General features: G+C 50.2%; 1 protein-coding gene across 6 annotated transcripts in view; it reads left to right on the top strand.

Moving 5' to 3' along the window:
- Positions 1-21,444, top strand: part of LZTS1 (leucine zipper tumor suppressor 1) — a 36,425-nt gene extending 14,981 nt beyond the window's left edge. For 5 of the 6 annotated variants that reach the window (XM_090051684.1, XM_090051683.1, XM_090051682.1 and 2 more), the window contains exons 2-4: positions 9,262-9,743; positions 11,592-12,410; positions 14,115-21,444. In XM_090051684.1, the coding sequence (XP_089907810.1) occupies positions 9,399-9,743; positions 11,592-12,410; positions 14,115-14,792 (1,842 nt within the window). In that variant the 5' untranslated portion in view covers positions 9,262-9,398 and the 3' untranslated portion in view covers positions 14,793-21,444. Of the gene's footprint in view, positions 1-7,904; positions 8,782-9,261; positions 9,744-11,591; positions 12,411-14,114 lie in introns of those variants that run through there. The other variant, XM_090051687.1, reaches the window with a different exon arrangement.
- Positions 21,445-24,652: the final 3,208 nt, after the last annotated feature.

The raw sequence follows: 24,652 nt of genomic DNA on the forward strand, positions 1-24,652 counted from the left end.
TGATTCATATTAGCTGAGGGTCTGGCTCGTAGACAGTTTCTAGAGAAAGTGAGCTTCCTATAATCATTCTCCAGACCGGACAGACTCCTTTGTTGAATTTTTTAGGGCTGTTCCCTCGGGGGAATCCCGACACTTTCTGGTAAAGAAAAGGAACGGCTTAAATGACGTGCTGAGCGGCAAACACCGACTCAGCTACCACTACGAGTCGTTCTGCCAACACATCTTGTTGCTAACTGTTAGTTCAGTCCTGGACTCCCCAGTTTTCTCAACCCCTGTCATGCAGCTCCCTTGTTGTACAATGCTTGGGATGCCATCAGAGCGGTCATATTGAAATCAGCCATTCAAAGCATGTAGCCTTAATAGGCTGTGATTTCTACTCCCCACCCAATGCTTTCATGAGTAGAAATACATACTGGGTGCGTCTAAACATGCATATTAATGTGCAGCAATAAACTCCAGCGCTTATCATGCTGGAGTTTATTGCTCCCAGGTGCCGCGTTTACACATGTGCCCAGGACTGCAGCATGTTGAGGATCAACCTGCTAGCCCGGAACTGCTCTGACCTGGCTCAGCATGCTGCAGAGGGGCTGGCTGGGGCACGAGGGTGCTCCAGTGTGGGGCTAGCTGGCTGGCAGTCCTCTCAGTCCTTGCCCAGCCAAGTGCGCTTTGACATTCATGTGGCGCAATGGTTGCAAGAGGCCAGCTGCATGGATCTGGTTATGGGAAAAGGTGCTTAAGAGGGGACATGATAGCAGTCTTCAAATACCTGAACGGCGTCCATAAAGATGAAAGGAAATACCTTTTCTCTCTTGCTGTAGAGTGTAGGGCATGGGCCAATGGCTTGACGTGGCAGCATAGTAAATTTAGACCGGGTATCGGGAAACAAAGTTCGTCGGTGTTTGAACAGAGAGGCAGTAGAATAGATTGCCAGGGAAGTTGTGGACTTCCATCTACAGAGGGGTTCAAGAAGAGGTTGGACAGGCAGTAGTTAGGGATGATATAGGTATAGCTATGCCTATGTGTTTGCTTTTTCACTTTGCTAGTTGTTGCATAGGGCCGGAAGGAATTTTTCCCCCTCTTGCTGCTACGTGCGTTAGTGTCTCTATTAAGACTTCCTCAGAAGCGGGGAGTGTTGGTTGTAGCCAAGGCTGGGGATCATGATTGGGCTGTGCTGGGACTCAAACCCACAGGCTCCTGACTAGAGGGTCTTGCCCTCCACTCAGATTCAGATCAATTGGAGTCAAGAAAGAATTTCACCCCATGATCACATGAGTATGGACTGTGGGGGGGAGGGTGTCCCTTTTCCTTGGATCTCTTGAACCTATTTTAACAACCTTTGCATCAGCAGGACATTGGTCACTATGGTCCCCCTGCTTTACTTGTGACAGATGAAAATGTTTTGTCTGTTGTTATGTCAGGGTTGACTGCGTAGTTTTGCTAAGAGGCTAGACGGCAGACACGTATGGGGTGGTTTGGGTAGGGATGATCCTGCCTCAGGCGGGGGGGGTGGACTAGACGATCTCTCAAGTTCCCTTCCAGCTCTACTTCTCTACGGTTCAGTGGTTGGGTCTCAAGCAAGGAACAGCATGCTGAACCCTGAGTGCCTCAGGAGGAAAGCTGAGCCTGAAGGATTTAGGTGCTCCGGAGATTTAAAATCTGATCCTCAATTTATTACTTATTTCTACTCCTTGGAATCTGATTATGTTGGTGGGAGCAGCAGCGTCCTCAGGCTGGGCTGGCAAGGCCATTCCTCCAGCTGGAACAATATAGTTGGGTGGAGAGAGCCACCCGGTAGGTAAAGATGCTTCCTTTCATTGCTTGCTTTCTGCCACATTTTCCCTCCTGGAGCCATTGCACCATTAGTCTGTGGCCCCACAGCAGGCTCTTTAGTGCAAATGCGCAGGCCCAGCTGCCCAGAGGCACTGCCAAGAGGTGGTACGACAGATTCACGTTGCACTGGCTTCAAGCCTACCCAAATTAGTGCCAGACCCACTGCCGACTCTGATAATAAGCAACAGCGAGTGGGTGTGAATTCTCCTACTGTTCATTGAAATAACATTAAGTGTGATGGACTCCCTGGCTATTAGAGTGTATGTAACGTGTAATTGAGGCTGGTTATTCTTCATCTGAAGTGTTCCCCTTAACTAATGGCAAATCAGGATGGACCACATGCGCGAGCTTTGTGAATCCCTGACTCAATCCGCTTGCTGCCTCCCGTCAAAATGATCCCAATGAATCTCAATGAATGAACGGGGGACAATGAATTAGAGTGACTGAATGCCTTGTAATGGGGCCCTTCACTAGTGCAGAGCGACAATTGAACGCCGAAAGGATGGCGACTGCATGGGCGGCGTTTGAATTCATTCCCATTAGTGTGATTAGGGGGAAGATTACAGTGTGGGGGCGAGGGTCGGCTCCGCTGACAGGGCACTCGAAAAGGTATTGCTGCCATTTCTGGGGAGGGTGGAAATGAGCAGGCTTCTCAGATCCCGGCTCTAACGAGACACGGTAGGACCACATGCTCCTTGTTCCTTCTCAGGGTGGAGGTACAGGATCCGAATAAAACAAACGCTCCCTCCCTTGCACACACTTGAGACCGGGGGCTCAATCCTCAGCTGATTTAAATCTGCCTGACTCCACTGAATGCTTAGATGTCCCGGCTCAGGGGCATCTAATATGAGATTGGATTCAACCTACCCCAGAAATCAGGGCCAGGTGCACCCTGGCTTGGAGTCCATGTTTCACTCCCAAAACAAAGGCTTGGAGATGAGTGGTTTCATTTCAGTTCATTTCTGAGTAGGACTGGATATTTAACTGGTCAAATAAAGCTTGGTCACTTGACTGGTCAAATATCATCGATTCATGGACGTTAGGGCTGGACGGGACCCCGTGAGATCATCAGGGGCAGGAAGTGAGCTGGGGTAAATCAAAAATGATCAGTCAAAAATTGCCAAAAAAATTGCCAATCGGTTCAAACAACACACAAAAAAGCATAAATTCCCCATTAAGAAATGTGCCAAAAAAAAAAAAACTTTAAAAAAATCATATTTTTGTCAAGAAAACGACAAAAAATGTAGGGTTTTTTTGTAAAATTGCTATAATCTCTGACGGGTCACAAATATGCAGTCAACTGACAATATTTGACTGGTCAATTGACCAGCTTGCCAACTCTTATTTCTGAGTTAGACAAAGAGACAGGCCCGCCAGTTGGAATATTTCCCTCTGGATCAGGTCCTCAAAGTCCATGGTGACATTAAGGATCAGGCAGTGGGGAGTACAGTATGGTGATGGAAGGAGATAGCATTGCGTCCCTACATTATAGGGACAGTAGAGATGGAGATCCTAGATTGTGAGCCCTTGGAGGAAAAGTACCCCTCTGTATTGACTAAAGAGCACCTAGTTGCCCTGATCTCCTGCTAGGCAACTGAGGCTGTTTGGCAGTAGCAAGGATGAATAATAACGTATCATTAACAGAAAAAAAAATAAATCGGTGGTGGGAGGGAAGGAAACACTCACACCCCGAGGGAGGAGAGTGGTAGAAGGGTGAAAGTGGGAGGCAGCGAAAGAGGAGAGATGGGCTGCAAAGGTTGGAGAAAGGCTTGCAGAAAAATCATTCAGATGCCAAAGTAAACGGGGGGGGGGCGCGGAAGGAGGGAGACTACCCATGTGAAAATTAGCAAGGGAGAGATGACAGGGAGAACAGACAAATGGCTTCAAAGCAAATATGCTTTGAGGGGCAGCGAGGAAATAAGACTAAATATTGCAGTCCATGAAGGGAGAAATGGAGCCAGGGGAGGACTTTCCTCCCCTCTGGGAAGCACCTGCATAGATAGCACACTTTAGTTTCCCTTTTCTTCCTGCAAAGGCAGGAACTGATTTGTCCTTCCCCATGCTTTCCAACTGATTTGTCCTTCCCCATGCTTTCCCTCTGACCCGTGGGCTCACACTGAACGCGGAGGCCAGCGAGCTCGCCGTGCCTGTACTAGGACAGGCTTCCTGTGGAGACCTCCAGCCCTTTTGTGCTATTTGTTATTCACACAGATATAAAAGTGGACCAGGGATCCCTTGCACTGGAGATCTGAAAGCACTTTGAAAGCAGTCTTGGAAATCCCTCCCCCGTGATCATTAGCCCTGTTGCGCAGAGTGGGAAAGGGAAGTTCAGAAGAGTTGACCCTCAAGGCCACACAGCCAGAGAGGAGCAGGACAGGAGTAGGACTCCCAGGCCCTGTGGGAAATGGCTGTTTGGGTATCACAAAACCCCCTGTCTCTCCATTTGACAGAGCAAAGCACCAAAGCGCAGCCGTTCCTCGGAAACTGCCCGTCACCCCCGGGGCTCTCGGTACCCGGGAGCCACAAGAAGGGCTTGCAGTTCAGGCACTCGATAGGTAGCAGGGATCCGAGTTCAGTTCCTGGCTCTGTGACGGACTCGGTGTGTTACTTAGGGTCAGGGTCTCAAAGGACCCTGAGCTGTCTAAGTCCCCTTGGAATTTGGTCCCTCAATATTGTTGAGCCTGGCGGTCCCAGTTAGTCGGACCCCTAGGTATTTGGGCTTGTGAAACAGGAACAGCTAACCCCTGTTTCCATCACCCTTTGTCCGGCTTTTCCACTTATTTTCTTCAGGGGAGGCACTCTGCTTGTTCAGGTCCTTGCATGGTGAGCCCTGGGGCTCTCATCGCACAGATTAATACCAGCCCCTCTCCCCGCACTGTGCTGACACAGGGAAATGAGCAGTGAGGTTGCCAGGGACCTTGTAACAAGTCCCACAGATGGGCCATTATCATTCCACCTCAATTGATTTGGTTAACAGGCCCTCAAAATCCTGTTAAGGGTGTCTAGCCAGATGCAAACACAGCTACCTGCCTTTGAGCTCTCTCCCATTTAATAACCAGCTTGCTCTGCTGCTCAGACACACACACTGATACCCTGGGGCCAGGAGCATCCCCAGTGTAAGATGACTTCTCCATTGAAATCCGTAGGATTACCTTATGCCAGCACTAAGTTGGCCCTCGCTCCCGATCCCTCTGCCCCATGGCAATGCTGTAATCCCCCCGTGCTTAGTACAGTACCAGGCTGTTATCCTGGGGACCCCTTGGCCCTTTAACATGAGTTTCCACCCTATCTTGCACACCCAGCCCTGTTTGCATGACAAAGCGCCAGCTTTCTGGCCAGGCCCTTCATTGTGTCCCCCAGCGCAGCTTTGACATGTAATGCATTGGTAATGAAGTCCGACTGATATCAGAGCAGCTTGGAGCCGCCTGTGCAGCCTCCATCCCCCCCATCCCAAAAGACTGTCACAGCCCAACCAGCAGAAACAAAAGAGCAAGCACAGGCTTTGAGTCACGGAGCTAATTTGCTGGGAGGTGGCAGGGCCGGGGCAAAGGCTTGTGTCTTTTCTTTATTTTTGTCCTTGTCAGTTGGTGAGTGACAGAGCAAATCACATTTTAATTTAATCATGTTTAACACCCCAAATCAGACAAGGCCAGGGGTTTGGGGGGGAGAGGACTGACATCTGCAGCTCCCTGAGAGGTTAATGACTTGGGAATGGGGTTAGCACAATGGCAAGGCTGTGGCCACAGTGCTCCGCCTGACTCCCTGACCCTGCACAAGTCACCTTGACACCTTGCAGACAGACAGGCGAGCTCGGTCAGACACGCTGCACACTCACCATCGTGGCCACTTAGGCACCACGTGTGACATTCGCAATCTTCATATAAAGCACCCTTCACGCTCAGTCAGTGTCAGACTGACACAGATAAAGATGTATCACCTACTCCTCCAAGGACAAAGCACACACACCAAAGTACTTTCAGGCACTGTACGCACAGGCAGATAGCAACACATCACACATGCATGCCAAACATACGTGTTATACAATCACAAGTGCCATATTCGACAGCACAAACTTATTACTCATACACAAACACAACCAGTGCCAAGCATTCACACACGCACACCAAATCCACACATGCTCACTGTACGCTGCAGTTCCCATGACACACTTTCTCTCTCTCATCATTGCACACTTCTGCCCAGACCTGTACAGTCACATGCACCTTTTCCATACACCTCCAAATGAGAGGAGATGGGAACCAAGGGTTTTTTTTTTCCTTTGCTCCAAGTTTTCTGCAGACTGACAGTTTGCCGGGCTCTTCAGTTTATGCTAATGCTGCTCAGTGAACACCAACTCCTCCATGCTTTTCAAATGCTAGCTTTTAAGTGAAAAGAAAAAAAACAAACCCAAGTCCTTCAGGGATGCGTAGGAGGGAAGAGGTTCATTGAAATGCCTCTTCCAGAGTGACTGGGAAGTCCTGAAACAAGTTGCTTAAGATAAAGTGGCCTTTACTTCTTGTGGGGGGGCCATTTAGGAGACCCAATTTGAGAGGCATTGGGCCTGATTTTGAGCTTGGAGCTTACTCAGACCTGTAGGCTCTCACAAAATCAGGCCCACAGGGACCCCAGTTATGAAGGTCTTCCAGATCAGAGGCCATTTGTAGAACAATTCAGACTAAATACCTGCCTGGACTTCAGAGGAAATAATCCCCCCCCCTCCAATATTAAAGAGGATCCTTTTATTGATACATGGGAGGCAACTTAAAACAAAAGGGCACCATAGTAATATTAGCAATGACTCTGCTAACGTATGTAGGCGCTTTTTGATTTGAAGATACACCTGAGGGGAAGGCTTTTTTATTTCAGCCAAAGTTTTCTTTGTTTCGGCCTGTCTTCTGGTTGAATAGCACCTGTGGTGTTCGAGTACTCGGTTTCTATTAATGTTGAGATAGCAACATGTCTTAGGCAGCCTTGAAAACAATCTCAGCAGCCTGCATACATAGCTAGAACAGCTCCTTTTCCCTTTCCCTTTGTTTGTACTGTCTGCAGGAAAGTCTTGCCTCGCTTGGGCAATAGCTATTTGGAAGCTTTTCCTCTGTGATGCTGCTTTTTTTGGTTTTGTTTTGTTTTTTAAAGGGATCTGTCCACACAGGCATAGGCCAGATAACTGCACACACCTAAATAAGTGAGTTTCCGCACTAATTTGGTTGTGGGGAACAGCATTTATTCTCCCTCCACATGCCTTAGCCTTCTTATTTAGTGGACTGAATACATCCAAAGCCACTGATCGTGTCGACATACCAGGCAAGAAAAGCCCAAAATTCACACCTTGCTTCCTACTTACTTCCCCCTTAATCCCCAAGACTGGATTTAGGGATTAGAGTGGATATCCTAAATTCTTGGTCCTCTACCTTGGGTTAACCTGGGATCCTAGCATGTTAATAAAACAGTTAAAAGTGAATTGGATCAAGCCTACCAGCTCTGTTGTGAGTCTTTTTTCCCTCCCAGCCTCCCCAAACAAATTTAGTCTCCAAAAATGAAAGAACCACCCAGACAAAGTAACTGAAGGCCCCATGCCAGCAGCCAATAATCCCCTCCTTCCTGCAAACCCCAGAGCCAGTCCCATTTTTTGTTTGTTTTTTTTAACAACAGCACAGAGCCAGTCCCACCTCCCTGCAGAAAAGCAACCCCCCCCCCCCCCCCCCATCTTCCTCTTCACTCCTCTGCTGAGAACTGTTTTATATCTTCCACGGGATCCACCCCTAATCAGCAGATGGGTCTCACCTGCGCTGGGCCTGCCCTCTAAACTGCTATTAGCTATTTAGTATCAGACAGCATCTGCTGAAATAAGCCCACTGCTTACAAAAGCTTGGGCTATGAATCCCTGATTTAGTTAAGTCGACAAGGTGCATATCTTCCCTGCCTGAGTTCAGACTAACATTACTTCTCATGACTTCTCCAAGCCCTTACAGGGGCAGCCCTTATCACAAGCTGCCTTTTGCTATTCCAGACAGAGAATCAGTGCTTCCCCACTTTCCCAGGCAAAATATATATTGCTTGCAATCCTTAACTCTCTCTCGCTGTGCTGCCTTGTGCAACCGTGTTATATGGTCTTCCCCCAACCTTAGTTTCCCCCCTGCAGGTATCCCCTGCAAAGCCTGCATGCTTACAGGAAGCGCATTCAGGTGACAGGGCTCTGGGACCGATGCGCAGCCAGATGAAGGAAGACAGGCAGTGGTAACACCCAAGGCAGAGGGAATATAAAAGCTTTGAGTTCGTTTGCAAGCAGTGGGAAGCAGAATTGCTTCCGATTGTTCACCCTGCTGGAATGACTCAGCCACCAAGCAATTTTCCTCCATTCTCTTCTTCCCATGGAAGCTGAATTTAGTTCATTTTGATTATGCTCTAATTTCTGCCTACCAGCAACCTGTCCCTACCCCCCTTCTTCCCACCCAACCCTTTAATTATCTAGATGGAAGGTACATCTTCATTATACCCCCGCCATTGGAAGCCCAGCTCCGTGGAGGCTCTGAAGAGCTGCTTTTCTAGCAAAGGGAATTAGTATACAGCTCTGCATACCTCTGAATCATAATAATAATGCTTAGTGCATATATAATGCCTCTCGTCTTCTTAAGTGCCGCGGAGACATTAAATGTAATTAAGCCTCACAACATCCCTTTGAGACAGGTTAAGAGGAGCATGGAAAATTGGAGAGAGATCAGGGAGCAAGAGGCTGGCTTAGGCGGAAAGATTAAAAGAGCTGAATGTGTCTCGCTGGACTCAGCGTGGCGGACACAAGGGGGTGGTAGCCATCAGCGGTGGTCAGGTGCTGCATGTGCCGAGTTCCCACCAACATGCTCCATTTCCAAAAGCAGGTCAGCTTGACCACGATCCTTCCCCTGAAGCTGTCAGTGAAAGGCAACACTTCAGCGATCAAAGCAGACTTTGCAGGTGAGACAAGAAGAGAAGTGGGGGAGAAAAAGAGGACCATGCAATGGGGGTGAAGGGGCAGGCTTCCCTGTATTGCTGCTTCTCCCTGTTCGTGGTGGGTAGGAGCATGACGTAGTCTGTTAGCTCTACGGCGGGGAAGGACTGGGACACTATGAGTGTGCTCCCTGCCAAACGCTTGCAGCCCTGACCTGGAGAGGAAGAGTCAGATGGGTTTACACAGTCCTGGACCTCTTCATGGAGCTTGCCGCTTAATGCCAGGGGTGAGTGTTTTCACCATGCAAACACCCATCCAGTCACTTAGATACACAGATGTTAAGACTTTGAGGGATGATTTAGATCATCTAAGCTGAGCTGAGCTTAACACCGGCCAGGGAAGCCCACCTTCAAGTGTGCCATCCCTGTCGAGTAGTAGTCATGAAACCGCAACACCCCTCAGCTGCCTTGTGCAATCCTCTTCTCTTTCCCTCTTGCCTCCCCCAGGTTCACAGCTTCCAGGGACAGCGAGGTCTTTGCTATGACTGCAGCACAATGTCTCTCCACCCATAGCCAGGACATCTCCCTCGAAGAAACACGTGGGGTCTCCTCTCTGCACTACATGCCCTCAGCTCAGGGACGTCATGGGGAGCGTCAGTAGCCTCATCTCTGGCCACAGCTTCCACAGCAAGCACTGCCGGGCTTCCCAGTACAAGCTCCGCAAGTCCTCCCACCTGAAGAAGCTGAACAGGTACTCAGACGGGCTTCTGCGCTTCGGTTTCTCCCAGGACTCCAGCCACAACAAGTCCAGCTCCAAAGGCAACAAGAATGAGGACTTCTTTTACATCAAGGTCAGCCAGAAAGCCCACACCACCCACCGGACGGACTATACCTCATTGTCCAGCGGGGACCAGGCCGGCGCGACTGGTATGGACTATGGCAGCCACACGCCTCAGAAACTGATGCCATTTTCCAATCAGCTGGAACTGGTTAGTAACCCTGAGACCGCTCCCACCCTGGCTCACGTCTGCTCTGTCCTGGGGACTCCCCCTAATCGTAGCTACTGTGGCAGGCTCCTGGTACAGACAGGACGCAACTGAGACTGCCACCAATGGACCAGCCCTTGTCTGAGTCTGGAGTGACCAGGGGTGAGACCTGTCCGGAGAGCAGCTAAAGCAATGCACCTTGCGGGACAAGTGGGCTGCGGGGCTTCAGGTTCCCAGCTATAAGCATCAGGAAAATGGGGTATAGGGGTAAATAGAGTCAGAGGTGCTCAGGCGTTGGCTGTTGTGGTGACGAAGAGTCCTGAAGGTATAGCTAGAAACAAACAGGAGGGTGTGGGAAGCTTTTTCAGAAGGCAGCAGCCACTGGTTAAACAAGGAGCAGGCTCTGACTCTGTAAGGAAGCTGAGAGCATCTGTAAAAGCTCTCACAGCCAGAGCCAGAAACCAGATTGCTAGCAACTCCTCGCTTCTATTTGTGATGAGGCTGCGATTTGCAAACAGTTTCGTTCCTCTGCCCTGAAACACTTCCATGAATGTGTGTGTGCACTCCACCAACTTAGCAGCTTGTGCAGTTTCTGGGATATTCATTGTGGGGGTCTTTCAAGGGCTGGAAGAACCTAAAGCATTCCCACTGGGACACAGGCCGGGGGGAACAATATCCTGTATGAAACAGCAGCAGACTTTTGGCTTGGGAACAGGCTCCCATTATGCTTCAGGGATCAAAATAATCAGAGGATAGGCCCAGCCCTGCAGGACATGTGCTACCTGCCGCCTCATCCAAGCAGACAGTATTGTCGAAAAGAGTGTCTCCACACTTTCCAGACTGAGACCCTGGGCTGGAAGAGACAAATAGCTCTGGGATTCCCTTCCTATCTCATCATACAGGGCAGGCCCATCTCCCAGGTTAAGACTTCGGGACCTAGTGAGGACACGAGGGCACTGGGGGTCACAGCCTTGCTCTCGTGTTTTTATTTGCACCAACACAAAATACGTACAAGATGCAGGCACCCTACTGGGGGTCACAGCCTTGCTCTCGTGTTTTTATTTGCACCAACACAAAGTACGTACAAGATGCAGACACCCACCTCCCCTGACGTTCATAGCTGCATAAGGTGTAGGGCAGTAGGGAATCAGGCCTCCAAAGTCCTTTCCTGCATTTGGGAGGGAAGCATCGTGGAGTGGTAGAAATGTCAGAGCCAGGACTCCCACTGTCTGGGACTTCTCTGCCCTGCCACTAACTCATTCTGTGCTGTCAGATGAGTTTCTTACCCTCTTGGTGCTCTGGTTTCACCCTATCAAAGAACTGGAACCACCCACCCTCTGCTCTCCCGTGGAGAGTACTGTTGAGATCACTCCCCTGGGTTTCAATTACCGTTAATGAGCTGGCTAAATCATGGTTTGCAGTTACTGGATTTGGAGCGTGCTCACCCTGCACGTTTCCAGAGCTCAGGCCACGGCTGCGAATGGCGGGAGAAGAGCTAGGAAAGCAAAGTAGATAGCATGGCTGAGCTGCCAGGCCTCATTGCTATTTCAGGAGGCAGCAAGGGAGGGGAGCTGAAGCTCACTCTGCACTTTCCCCAGCTTCGGGATTCTGGACAGCTGACTACGATGTGTATGGATATCCCTTTCGCCCTTTAGCCTTCCCCCTTTCTCCCTGAAGAGACGGCCGCACAATCTGTCAAGTAACAGGGTGCAGCAATGCTCTGAATCATAGACCCCCCAGGTGCTAAGGACCCCGTGGCTGCCATTAGAAAGCCCGAAGGCTTCTAAGGAGAAGGAGTAGAGTGATCTACGGCCTTAATAATGTACTAACAAGATCTTTGCTTCTCTCCAGGGTGCAGAGAAGAGTGCTTCCAGGCCCACCGCCTTCAAGCCAGTGATCCCCCGGTCAGGTGCCATCCACCATTCCTCTCCAGAAAATGGCAGTCACCTCCCCCAACAGCTGCATCCTCCAGAAAAAGCCAAGGACCACGAACTCAAGCCTGTGTTGTGCTCTGGAGCTTTGTCCGACTCTGGAAGAAACTCTATGTCCAGCCTCCCGACCCATAGTACCAGCAGCAGTTACCAGCTCGATCCCCTGGTCACCCCCGTGGGGCCCATCAGCCGCTTTGGAGGCTCAGCCCACAACATCACCCAGTGCTCCATCATCCAAGATAGCAACATGATGAGCCTCAAGGCCATGTCCTTCTCAGACAGTGGCAACAAGATCATCAACCCCGGGAAAGCTGCTCACCACACCTCAGAGAAAGCCTCCTGCATCCGGTCCCCTATCTCCACTGATGAGTCCACCATCCAAGAGCTGGAGCAGAAGCTGCTGGAGAGGGAAGGGGAGCTTCAGGAGCTCCAGTCCAGCTTTGAAGAGAAAGAAGTCACCTCCTGCCAGGTCTACGAAGAGAAGCAGAGGCGCTGCAAGGAGGAGATGGACGGGCTGAAGCAGAAGTGCAACAGCAAGCTCAAGCAGACCAACCAGAAGACGCAGAGGACGCAGCAGGTCCTGCACCTCCAAGTGTTCCAGCTGCAGCAGGAGAAGCAGCAGCTCCGTGATGAGCTGGAAAAGCTCATGAAGGAGCAAAACTTGCTGGAGACCAAGCTGAGATCCTATGAGAAGGAGAAGACTAACTTTGCCCCGGCACTGGAGGAAACCCAGTGGGAGGTAAGGCACTGCCCTGTCTGGAACACCAGAACCAGAGTAGTCGTGGGGGGGAGGGTGTCCCAGTTGCTGTGACTGCAGAAAAGTGAGTGTGCCCATGGAAGTTAATGACTGCATCCCGAAAATGGACAGGTGTGCATACAAAGCTGGTACCTAGATATGTGAAGAAGAGTTTGTGCAAATACCTTCTTGCCTGCACAGGTACCCCTTTTGCATCTACAGATGCACTATGTCTAATCTCCTTTATTTCACTTCTCTGTTGCATTTATAAGGCATCCAGAGCTCTAGCAGGCAGGCAACTGAGACCCTATCAATGCCCACTGAAGTTGGTGGAGAAATTGCTATCGTCTTCAAGAGGCTTGAGATCAGAACCATTAATGCAGTGTGCTTCGCCCTTTTCCATCTCCTGGTCTCTGCTTTTCCTGTACAAATACACTATGCTGACCAGTGAAGAGTTTCAGCCATCTTTGACTGCAGTTAGCTCATGCATGCTTGCATGTGGGTGCTTGTAAGCACAGATTGCAGAGAATATGTCTGCTTAAGCCAGAGAAACCATTTGCCTGTCAGATGGTAGTTCTCTGACTTGCTGATTTGTGTGTCCCACTGCCTGCCCCCCTCCCAATCCGCTCAGTACTGCACAGAAAAATACTGTTTGAAAAAAATGGGTCAGTAAAATAACTCAGTTGTTCAAATATCCAATCACACAAATCTTCATACTGCGGACTGCCCCCGCAGGAACAGTAAAGCTGCTCCACTTACATAAATAACAACTACCTAGGGTTATCTTGGTCATTCATCAAAGAGGATTAAAACCTTCCCAATCCCGGCTGAAGTTTTATGTAATTTTCTTATTGATTGGGCACTGTTAAAACTAGACACTTATACTGCTGAAAACTCAAGGGCAACATTCTCTTCCTCACAGTCTGAATAAAAAAATAGCAACAGATATTCATCCCTGCCACACAGACAGAAGCATTGCTATTTGGGGTCTAATCTGTTCACGAGGCAGCAGCACCTACCATAAATTGATTTTAACTCTTTGTCATATGTGAGTTTTCATTTTAAGTACTTCTATAGATTTGTGCCTAAACTGATAATGGCAGCACCACGTTCCTGAAGGGCCCGGTGTCCAGAGGGAAGAGCTTAGTGCTTGAGATGGCTTGGGGGTATTTGGATCTGGACATTTTGGCTGCGAGCGTTAACAGCAGGAGCTGCTGGAAATGGGGTCCTTGATGCACTGCAGGTACAGAGCCCTTGAAAATGCATCCTCGAGGGAAGAGATTTTCAAAAACTGTTGAGGGATTTGGGAGTTCAAGTCGCACTGAGTGTCGCTGGGATTCAGCTGCCCAATTCCTACAGCCGTGCTTTGGGCGGTGGGCGAGACTCATTCATGTCAAGACCTGGAATAACTACCAGATAGGCTCCACTCACCGGTCTGTGTTAATGGGTAGAAATCTTGCCCTTTCTATACGTAGTTGTTTGCAACTGAATTATTTGTAACATTCAGGGGTGGCACCCGAGTGTGAAACTTATTTTGGCACCAGGGCCAAAGCAGATTTCTCAGCCGGGACCACTCCCCAGTTCTGCCACTGGCTGTACTGGTAAGGAGGAAACGAAATGACACATAGTTTTGGTCTCTTCTATCCAGGGTTCATGGTTTCTAAGCAGTAGCCTTAATTGTAGGTGCTGTTTTCCGCCCCCCCTCAGGTCTGCCAGAAGTCTGGTGAAATCTCCCTCCTGAAGCAGCAGTTGAAAGAGTCTCAGACAGAGCTCAATGCCAAGACCAGTGAGATCCTGAGTCTGAAAGCCCAGCTGAAGGATGTGAGAGGGAAAATGGATGGGGTGGAGATGAAAACCCAGAGCATGGAGGATTCTTTGCACACGAAGACCATGGAGCTGGAGGTGTGCGAGAACGAGCTCCAGCGCAAGAAGAACGAGTCAGAGCTGCTACGGGAAAAGGTGAACCTACTGGAGCAGGAGACTGTGGACCTCCGGACGGAGCTGACCATCCTCAAGGAGCAGTGGAACGAAGGGAGGGATGGGGCAGCCCCTGTCAACCCGGCCAGCGGGAAAATGGAGGACGTCCAAGCCCTTCAGGGGGACTTGGAAAGGCTGAAGGCAGAGCTCAAGGCGGAGCGAGACAACAACGAGCAGATGAACTCAAGTTTCCAGCATGAGCGGCAGGTCTGGAAGGAGGAGAAGGAGAAGGTGATCCAGTACCAGAAGCAGCTGCAACAGAGCTACCTGCACATGTACAAGAGGAACCAGAACCTGGAGAAGATGCTCCAGCAGCTGGCCACAGGGGAGGATGGCAAAGAGCCCATCGACCTGGACATCCATGGCACTGACGTCCCCTATGAAGACATCATTGCCACCGAGATCTGAGCAGGCCTGCTCCCTCTCCCTCCACGTCTGGGCAGTGGGGAGGGAGGCCTCTCTCAGGCGAGGACAGAGGAGGACATCCTGGCAGCTCAATCCGTGCCAGGCGGCCCATGTAAAGTTCAGATGAGCTGTGTGTGTCCTCGCCGAGCCGACTGCCCAGCCAGCTCATGAGCCCCCAGTGTTGCACCAGGACGGTGCCCCAGCTGCCTGTCGTGTTGCAGAGGTGAAAAAGCCGTGTGTGCCAATGGTGACGTGCCCATCATCTGCTCCTCGTGTCTGATGCATCCTTCGCAAGGTGCTCGCTGCCCTTGCTCGTAGGACTGAGAAGCGGGAAAGGGGTTGGGGGTGGGGAGGGGAACAGGACTTTAGCAAACAACTCTTCTATCAGGGAATTATATGATGCTGGCCAAAAATTCCCAGGAGTCCGGAGGGACCACTGGGTCAGTGACTTGAAGGAAACCAGCCTCCTTTCAGCAAATAATACGCACACTGGTCCAGCCCCTGGAACAGGGAGACTAGGGACACCGCCACTCTTCCTCCTGTGCACTACAGGAAACGATTAATGCCCCACTTTAGCCATTGAACCCTGGCCCAAGGCCTGGGGAACATGCAAAGCTGCTCTAAAACATTCATCTTCCTCCAACTGATCCTGGTTTCTCACATCTGCAAGCTTTTATCCCACCAGAGACCTGTGGAAGCCTTCCAGGCTCCAGTTGCTAAGGGCTGAGCGGGTCTTTGCCATGCTGGCGATTTGGATTCGAATCTCGCCCAGCTTTCTTTTTCATTCGATTAACACAGAGTGCCTCAAGAATGGCCAGCTTTCAGCTAGTTCAGGCCCCGGGATAAGCAGGCTTGACGTGAGCCCATCCATCCGCTGGGCTGGTGTGATAACGGTTGGCATGTGCAGGTGAGGGAAGAGGGATTAGAGGATCCCATCTGGTTTCTGGGAGGCAAACGGCTGAGGATTGATACCAGGCGCAACAGAAAACAAGTCCCAAAGGCCACCAGGAGAAGTCAACTGCCCTGAAAGGCACATCTGCGCTCACGAGCTCCCCTTGCCCAGGCCACTTCAGAGCAATGAAATCCAGGCTCCTGGAGCCAGTCAGGATAAAGGATAGGAGCTGCACAAAAAAAGGTTGAAAAATTCAAAGGAATTTGGAAAAGGAAACCCTAACGTGCGCATGAGCAGTGCTTTGCAAACACTTTTCCTGAAAACTGTTTGGTGTCCAAAAAGCTAAGCTGATAACAATTGTCAGGTTTTGGCTTTTGAGGCCTTGTCCCCCCCCATTTTTCTGCCTTTTGTCATTGAAAGAGGGGCAGGGGGCAGAAGAAAAGGAAATAACTCGACTTGACAAATTGAAAGCCAAAAGTGGCTTTTGTGTTCGGGTTTCATAAAAAGAAACAGATTTTTTTTTTTTTTTTGGCCCAGTGAAACCTTTTATACACAAACCCACGCTGGGGCAAGGGGTTAAGCCATTTATTTCCAACTAAAATATATTGGTTTAAAAAATTCCTACCAGCTCAGCTCTGCTCCTCACAGTTTCTTCTGGAGGGTGGGGAGGAATGATATTAGAAACGAAAACTTATCCGCCTTCCCCTTCATGCCCGCGGTCAGGAGGCGGCATACAGGTCCCTTCACCAGCTGTAGCGGTGCAGCTCTTCGCAGCCACGTGCTTGCTGCAGGGTGGCAGCCAGCGCTTCTCTGACGGTGGATGTCAGCCCTTTCCCCAATGGGTGGCATTTCAAGCCAAGATCTTCTGAAGGGGAGTGTGATTTCAGGTGCCTGATTTAACACATCTTGTTGTTTCAGAAAGGGCCTCCTTGCTGAGCGCCAGCAACACAAGTGCTCACCATCACTCCCTAAAAATGTAGGGCCATCTCAGTCTTTGTGGTAACTGCGATCATCTTTATCTCATTGAAATGGATGCTGCCCTTCCCAGCAAAGGCTCAGGGCAGCTCACAATTAGAGAGCAGAATAACTTCGAAGGCAGGAGGCTGAACAAGAGAATAAACCGACTTCCTCTTCCAACACGACCCACTGGCACCTTCCCTTTAGGCCAGGGGCGGGCAATTATTTAGGGCAGAGGGCGGCTTTCTGAGTTTTGGCAAGCCATGACAGGCAGCCCAGGGCAGATAAATACTAATTTTCTAAATGGTTTAAGGGCCCCGTGGGCCAGACAGACTGGCCTAGCAGGCCGCATCTGGCCCCCAGGCTGCAATTTGCCCACCCCTGCTTTAGCCAGTTCCTAACCCGGCATCCATTCTTTCTACCAAAATCCATCTTTTCTCCAGATTAGCTAATGGTTTCCCACACAGAGCCTTATTAAATGCTGAATGCCACAGGTATTAGGTCGACATCACTCCTCTGTTCAGACAACTGATTATCTTATCCAAGACTCGCGGTTTGCTTTACCCCCATGTCCCATCATTAATCTTCCCCTTCTGACCTGCAACTCCTTACACTGTTCCCATCATGAGGAAACCTAGAAAACTCTCAATTCCTGACAATCCCCCCCATCGTCAGCTCTGGACAAAGCCCATCCTCTGCCGTGCCAGCCCTGAGCTTCCTACCTAGCTCAGTTTTGAGCCATGCCGCCCTTTTCTTCTCTAGCCCTGGTCCTTGGGAAGAGTAAACTGCACCAAACCTGTGAATTGGTGGCAGCAAATGATTTGACAGAGCCCTGGGAAACTCGCTGCCCTTGTGATCCGATGAAGATTTGAAGCTCAGGGACTTGATTCTTGCTTTCTGTGCAGCCATTTATATGAAGTGCCAAGTGGGTGTGAGATGCTGTCAGATTGGAATGGTAGCATTTTACACCCACTTTATCCTGACATAAATCACTGCAGATGGCTGTGATGCTGAATCAGGCCCCAGATTTACAACGGGGAAGGCTATTGCACTATCATCCTCCCTGCTGTACCTGCCAGCCAGGTAGCTGAGTGTAGGGGCATCTCTATCACAAAAAGAACAAGCATTTATCTGAATTTCCAAACCACACTCCTCCCTGGAGAAACATTGCAGAAGCCACTGGTGCTAGTTACTCCAAGGAAGGATTCGGCCCAACGTGCATCATACCCAGCTCGGAGGCAATTTCTCTCTTCTCTTTGTGACTGAATCCCCCACACTTCTCGCCTATCAAATGCCGGCTGCCTTATTATTCTCCACTGTGCCATTAAGGCAGTGGGTTCCAGGCACAGCAGTTGACAGGAGCTGGTAAAAGAAAATGATCTCATTTTGTTTTCTAGCCACCGCCTTAAATCTTCCTTCTGCCTGTAATGGGAAAACTCCAGCATAGAAATGAGCTCCGTGGAGCTCGGCACCTGCTAAATGCTGCTCCAAGCCCACGGGGCTGCACTGTCCAGTTTTACCCCCAGAGAGGTGTGAACAGGGTCAGCCTCCAGTGGGCCAGGAGGTGAGAAGTGGGGGTCTCATCCACAAGCCTTTGTCATGCTCAGGGGCCTCCTCCCCTTTGGCCTGAAACGAACCTAAGGAAAAAGAAGAAAATTCCATCTCCACCGCCCTTTTTTTCCCTACACCTGAACATGCCGACCAGGGGACTAATCTGCCCCAATCACAGTGGGGTTTTTTTGTTTTACAGGGCTTTTTTCTTTTTTTGAAACTTCGCGTCTCAGGGCAAATCAGCCAAATCAGTTCTATCTACTAATCCTATCGACTAAGCGGAGCTTGGTTGTGGTGGCAAGTCTCCTCCCTCCCAGGCTCTTCAGCCTGGGGCTGCAGATACTGCCAAATGCACGTGCAAGCTCCAAGCCCAGAGGCCTTGGAGTTCAGATGCCCCCTAGTCTTGATTGCCCCGAGCCAAAAGGCTGAGGGAGCAAGCTGGAAGGAGAGCCGGAGAACAAGCCCCCAGCACCATTAATTGTTTAGCTGAGATCCTGGCATCTGGAGGCATTTGTAGACTCTTGCAGGGGTCGGTCCGCCCGCAGCGCAAGGGACGGGCCATCACCCTCAACTACATTGAGTCATTCAAGGCCAAGAAGGGGATCTCCCTTGCCAAGTAAGTAAAACCACGTTTTTTAGATACCATGGTATCTATCCACTGGCAACCAGGACCCAAATGCACCAAACTCCCTTTGCATTCATGCCTGGCTAATAGTGATGGGATAGGGGAGGTTGCTGGCTAGCACAAGCAAAGGGAGGAGCTAGTCACCCCTAAGCCACTTGCTTCCCTAGTTTTGAGCCAGTGGCTGAACAACTGGAGGGGAAGAGAAGTGACCTTCCCGTCACCAACCCCCACACCAGCCAGCCTGCCAAACACCATGCTTTGAAGCCAAATTGTGCCTTGTGCATTTCTCCACATACCAGGTGCCCCTCTACCACCGACCTGCATTGGGCTCAAACACAATGGGCGCGCAGCACAAGTGAGTCTCCTCTCATTTTCTGAGAGGAGGCTTCAGCCATCACTGTCATCATCCTGCCATCTGTTGCAAAAAGCAGAAACCAACAGGACAGGGAAAGGCCCAGTCCTGGCCCATGGGACTAATGCCCCATTGCTTTGCATTTTAGGGAGTCGTGAATGCCAGTGCAGGGCCACTGGGATGGGTTGTGCCAGCCCAAGTGAGGGGCAATATTTAGCTTGACTGCTCCCTGCACAGGGCAAGAACCAGGTAGTCTGTAAGTCCAAGTGTCACTCCTGGTTCTCCTCTGCATTGGCTCCAGAAGGCAGGTCAGTGTCTTCAAGGGGACGGCTTAGCCTCCTACCTTGAATGAGAGGAGAGCAGCTGCTCTGCCCACACGTAGATCCCAGCTTATGCTTCCAGCCCATGCAAAGGAGGATGCTTTTTCATTTTACTTACAACCGAGCTCATCCCGATGTAGCCCAGCCTTTGTGCTGCTGTGAGCAAAGATGAGGCACGAAGATCAGAGAACCGGCTCTCCGAGTATCAATGCAAGCACAGGCTCTGGGAGGGATCAGATCCCACTCTGATCCCTGCTTGGTGTCTTGGGCCCTTCTTGACACAAGGACAACTTGACTGTTTCTCAGAGCTTGGAAGCTGCTGTTGTTCCCTGGACAGGGAGCATCATTGGCACTCCATCCATCCATCCATCCATCCGAATGAGTCCCTCTCCATTTCTGGCGATGAAAGCCATCCGATCCTTCAGACAGAGCACAATTGCCTCCAGTTCCCCCTTCCCCTGAAAGTTTTTCTGTCAGGAGCGGGCTGCATGGTTGCAGACATTTCCATGTAATATAGTTTTCCCTCCCTCGGTGGAGTGAACATATTTGCTTTTTCCTCCCTGTGCATGTCACACGTTCACCCCCTCTCTGTAGGGCTGTTCTGCACACCGAGGCAGGGAGGGGCCTAGAAACTAGCAATGAACAAGACCATAGCTTGGAACCAAAGAAATGGAGCCCTTGCATCCACAGCAGGGGAGATGCCTTGGACAGCCTCAGATGGAAAGAGGGATGGTTGTGTTTGTTTGCCTTAAAAAGCCACTGGGTCCTCCTGGAAAACAACTCGACTAGGAACAGTTCCACATTTCCAATATTCCTCTTTCTCCCTGGCTGCTAAAAGGAACAAAGTTTAAGAAAGCAACAGCAAAACACCTGTGTGTTCAGCTTCCTCTTTGAAAACAGATGCTTGGGCCACTTCCATGAGATGCTGAGCACCCAGGAATGGCAACCATGTTATATGGGATGAGCCAATGCACAACCAGGGTGGTTACATGGGCGAGCATCACGATGGCAGGTACCGAGAAGGCTCCACAGGACAGACAACTTTTGCCCCAGAGGTATTGCAGCATAAAATACTGAGGCTCTGTGTGCTTGGTGCCCTGCAGCTATTTGGGGACCCACTAAAGTTGGAGCTACACACATGGGTGCAAATGCAGAATCCTGGAATAAATGACTTGGAGTGGACGGTGCAACAGGCTTGCAGTGCAACGTTTGTGTCTGGCTTTCGAGCCCCTATGGTTTCTGGAGCATTATGAAGATGGATCTAGGTCTGGGTTCTGGATTTCAACCCTAGGGCTCGGGTCTGGGCCTGTATCTACTGAAAAGACAGACTGGGTTGTGATTTGGACGGTCAAGGAAAAAAATACAATGGAGGAACACATCTACTAATCTTGAGTTCCTGCATGATAGAAGCCATGGATGTTCATCCCAGGATCCTGCAGCTAGCTCAGGTCTTGCAGCTAAGCTAAAGTAAATTTATTGGAGTCCACTGGGGAAGAGTTAAGAGGCAAGAAAAATGAGAGACAGAAAATGTAGGATCCACAGGGAGCCAAATTGTTCCTGTCCGGGTCCCTTTAACCGTTTTCTACCAGGCATCAGCCCATATGCCATTCAGGCTCTGGTCCTGCCCTCACTGAAGGCTGGGGGCAAATTCCTGCCACCCCTCTGGACTTCCTCCTGTCACCAGCCCTCTCTCTTCCACAAGCGCTGTACAATGTGATTGACTGGAGACGTTGACTTGCTGCCTTTGCACAATGCCGTGTTTGATTTCGACCGTGTGCACTGCCGATGTGTCAGTCCTAGGCGTGTGAGTAACTGCTGTCCTGTCCCAGCCACAGGGAAAGGCCAGAGTTCAGCCTGTACATATCTTCCCTTTTTTGCAGGTTTTTGGATGTTCTTCCCGGTGACTGATATAAAACTACTGGTCATTTTATGTTTTTATTTATAAATAAATTTTTTAAAATCGATCTTGCTTCTCCTCTGTTTTACAGACCTGAAGGCTAGAAGGATCACTGCCGTCACCTAGTCTGAATTCCCCGGAAAAGCAGGAGTAGGACTGTACTGAAATGAGTTACACCTGGCACAGGCTTATGCTACTGTAGCCACTTGCTCAAGGCAAATGAAGTATTACCTTGCCATGGTGAGCCACTAGAAAAACACCTACTGCATACAGCTATCCCAGAGAGCTGCATGGCTACCTGCTCTGCATCCTGGTTTAATTGGCATCCATGTTATATACTGGTACAAACATGACTTGTCCAGGGTCACATAGGGAGTCCGTGGCAAAGCTGGGACTTGCAACCTTGTCTTCTGAGTCCCAGGTGAGTACTGTAGCCATCCTTGCTCTCAACTTCCAACGAGTGCTATTTCAGTAGCCTCACGTGGTGTGAGTCCAGCTTGCATTACAGGCAAAGTCGCTAGAGGAAAAAGCTAAAAGAAGCACATGCAGTGATGGATGCATAGTGAGGCTTAAAAACCATGTGCAGTGACATTTTAAGGGACATTGGTAGAGCCAATCAATTAATCAACCAAGCATCCTCCTGAATACTAATCTGCTTCCCTTGCCTGCAACCAGCCCTGCATCCTCTGTCACCTGCAGTGGCTCATTTTTAACTACCACAAAGCCATGACATAGTCCAGGGCCTGTCCTGTATGGACAAGCTGCCCGAGCCCCGAGAGTCAGATGGATGCCTCCATGCCTGAAGTGGCATTGGCTCAGAGAGAGGGGGGAATTCGGCCTCCATGCCACTTCCCTCCTCCCTCCACTCCTCTGCCCCCAAGGATGTTATGGCAGGGTTATTCCTGGGCCCTGGGCATGCACACAATTGCTGCTGCTGTCCCTAGCTTTATTTCAGGATGGGGAGGGAAGAGCGGAGGTTTGCACATCTCCAAAAATAAGCATGTAAAGTCCTTGGACTTTTTCCAAAGAGGTGCAGGAGGAGGGAAATTGGCAGGTCAAATATTCCTGCCTGCTCTGCACCCCCAAATAACCCAATGTGCCCTTCACCTGTGTCCTCATTTATGGGCCCTCCCCACTCTGAAAGCCCTTTGTGCCAAATAAGCTGACTGCCTTCCCTCTTCTCTCCTCAGTCGCAGGCCACAGCCCCCTCATTTGCAGGGGCTCTGGAAGCAGGATGCTGTTCAACCAGCTGCCTCTGTTTTCTCCTTCTGTGCAGGACAGCACTGTGCTGCTTAGAGGAGACAGCAGCAGCTCCTGGGGAGGGGAGCTAATATGCTGGCATCACCTCCCTTGGAAGGATGAATACACGAGGTGAACACTGCAGGAACTCCCCTGGCTTTGGCTTATGAGACTATAAGGCTGCAATTCTGGTTTGTAATGAAAGTGGAAGTGCTAAACCCAAGGGACACCCGACTTATTGATTCTCTTTCAGATTAACAAAGATTCCAGACTGGGATCTTTGTTAATGACAGATGCCGTTCCTCTCGCGCACACACCTCTTTATCCACATCCCTTCTGCCTGGGCGGAAGCCGCCCGCTAGGGCTGTGACTCAGTTATTGGAAGCATCCATTTTCCCATCTGCTACCTGCAAAACTGAGCAAGAGACACACAAAAGGGGCTGGTTTTCTGCTGCCCTGCACCCTCCGCAGTCCTTTACTCTGGCGCGAAGGCAGGCCGAATGCTGCTAACTCCCGACTGTATTGGCTGCGCTGCTGTGCATAAAGGGGCAGGGCAATGGAGAAGTGAGGCCAGAAGGTTTCGGCATGCTACCTCTACATCTCCGCAGGCACACAACACTTCTCATTCGCATTTCAGACTAGGCAAACACTCTTACCAACCAGTGGGTCTTGATCCATCAGTAGATCTTGGAGCCTCTTGCGGTAGATCCAAGCCTAGGGTAGGGGGCTGAATGCCTGCGTGCGTGCATGCATGCACCCCAGCCCAGCAGGCCAGTCCATGGGGGAGGGAAGGAGCAGGGGCTAGATTGAGGCCCCTGCAATGAGGGACAGTGCCACAGAGGCAGGAGCAAGGGTAAGTTTGAGTGGGGCCTCAGCCCGGTGGGACTTACCTGCGGAGTAGGCATGCCCCCGAATAATTTTTTCCTCGGTCTGCTACCCCACTTCCCTCCTTACAGATTGGGTCGGGGAGTGTGGTAGATTTTGGGTTGCTCTTAAATGCCAAAGGTATTAAAAAGGTTGGAGACCACTGGTTTACGATGCAGAGCTTTGCCAGGCTCAGCTCTGTTGGGCACGTATACAAAGTGCAGCCATGCCAAACACAAACCACTCATGTAGACACAGTTATGCCAGCAAGACTGTGCTTTTATCTGGATAGTTTTCTTGGCTTGTCGGAGGTGATTAATTATCTCAGTAAAAGTGCACCTTTGCCAATATAACTGAGTCCAGACTGGGAACACCTTGTTGGGGTAATATGCCAACAGCTCTAGTATTTATAAAAAAGATCCTCATAGCGATAGAGCCTTAAACATTAGTCATCCCACTGAGTTCACTAGTCCTGATCATGCACAAATTTACCTGTGGCATAGAAAAAGTTTGCAGGATCTAGACACGTATGCAAATATCACTTCAACCGCAGCTGCTGGACAGCCAGAGGCACTCAGATTGTTTTACTGGGGCACACGACATTTCAGGAAGGACCCTGGTTTCAAGCAAGTTGGTCTGAAGGACCCATTCAATTCTAGTTACAAGGGACTTGTTTCAATAAGGCTTTCTGAGTACAACTAGGTATGTGCCGGCCTGTTTACAGTCAGACCACTTGCTCCTTCTCCACGCCTCTCCCTGATTCCTGGGCTCCCCTGCTCAGTCTATCCTATGATGGAGACAGAAAAGAAAATGCATACACAGAGACAGGGAGGGAGGGAGGGAATCAAATGCTTTCACTAAAGCCGAGGACATGTTTTGACTGTTTAACAGGCTGTTTTCTCTGAATCAGATCTACTCCAAGCCCATTTGCACTATACGGATCTGACTGTTTCACAGATCTAAACAGTGTGTGTATCAGATGCAGCTCAGTGACACCAACAATGAAAACAACAGCTCTAGAGTAGGATATAATGGCCGATAGGATCTGGAAAGCATCCTAATTGTCCACGAGCAGCAGCCGCATGTAGCAGAGCTTCTCCCCCTCTTCAGTTTCCCCTCCACAATCGGGGGTAATTGAGACTTAAGCAGCCTTCATAATAAGTGAC

The sequence above is a fragment of the Crocodylus siamensis genome, chromosome 6 (genome assembly GCF_052110815.1).
Source record: "Crocodylus siamensis isolate JL-2025a chromosome 6, ASM5211081v1, whole genome shotgun sequence".
NCBI lineage: Eukaryota > Metazoa > Chordata > Crocodylia > Crocodylidae > Crocodylus > Crocodylus siamensis.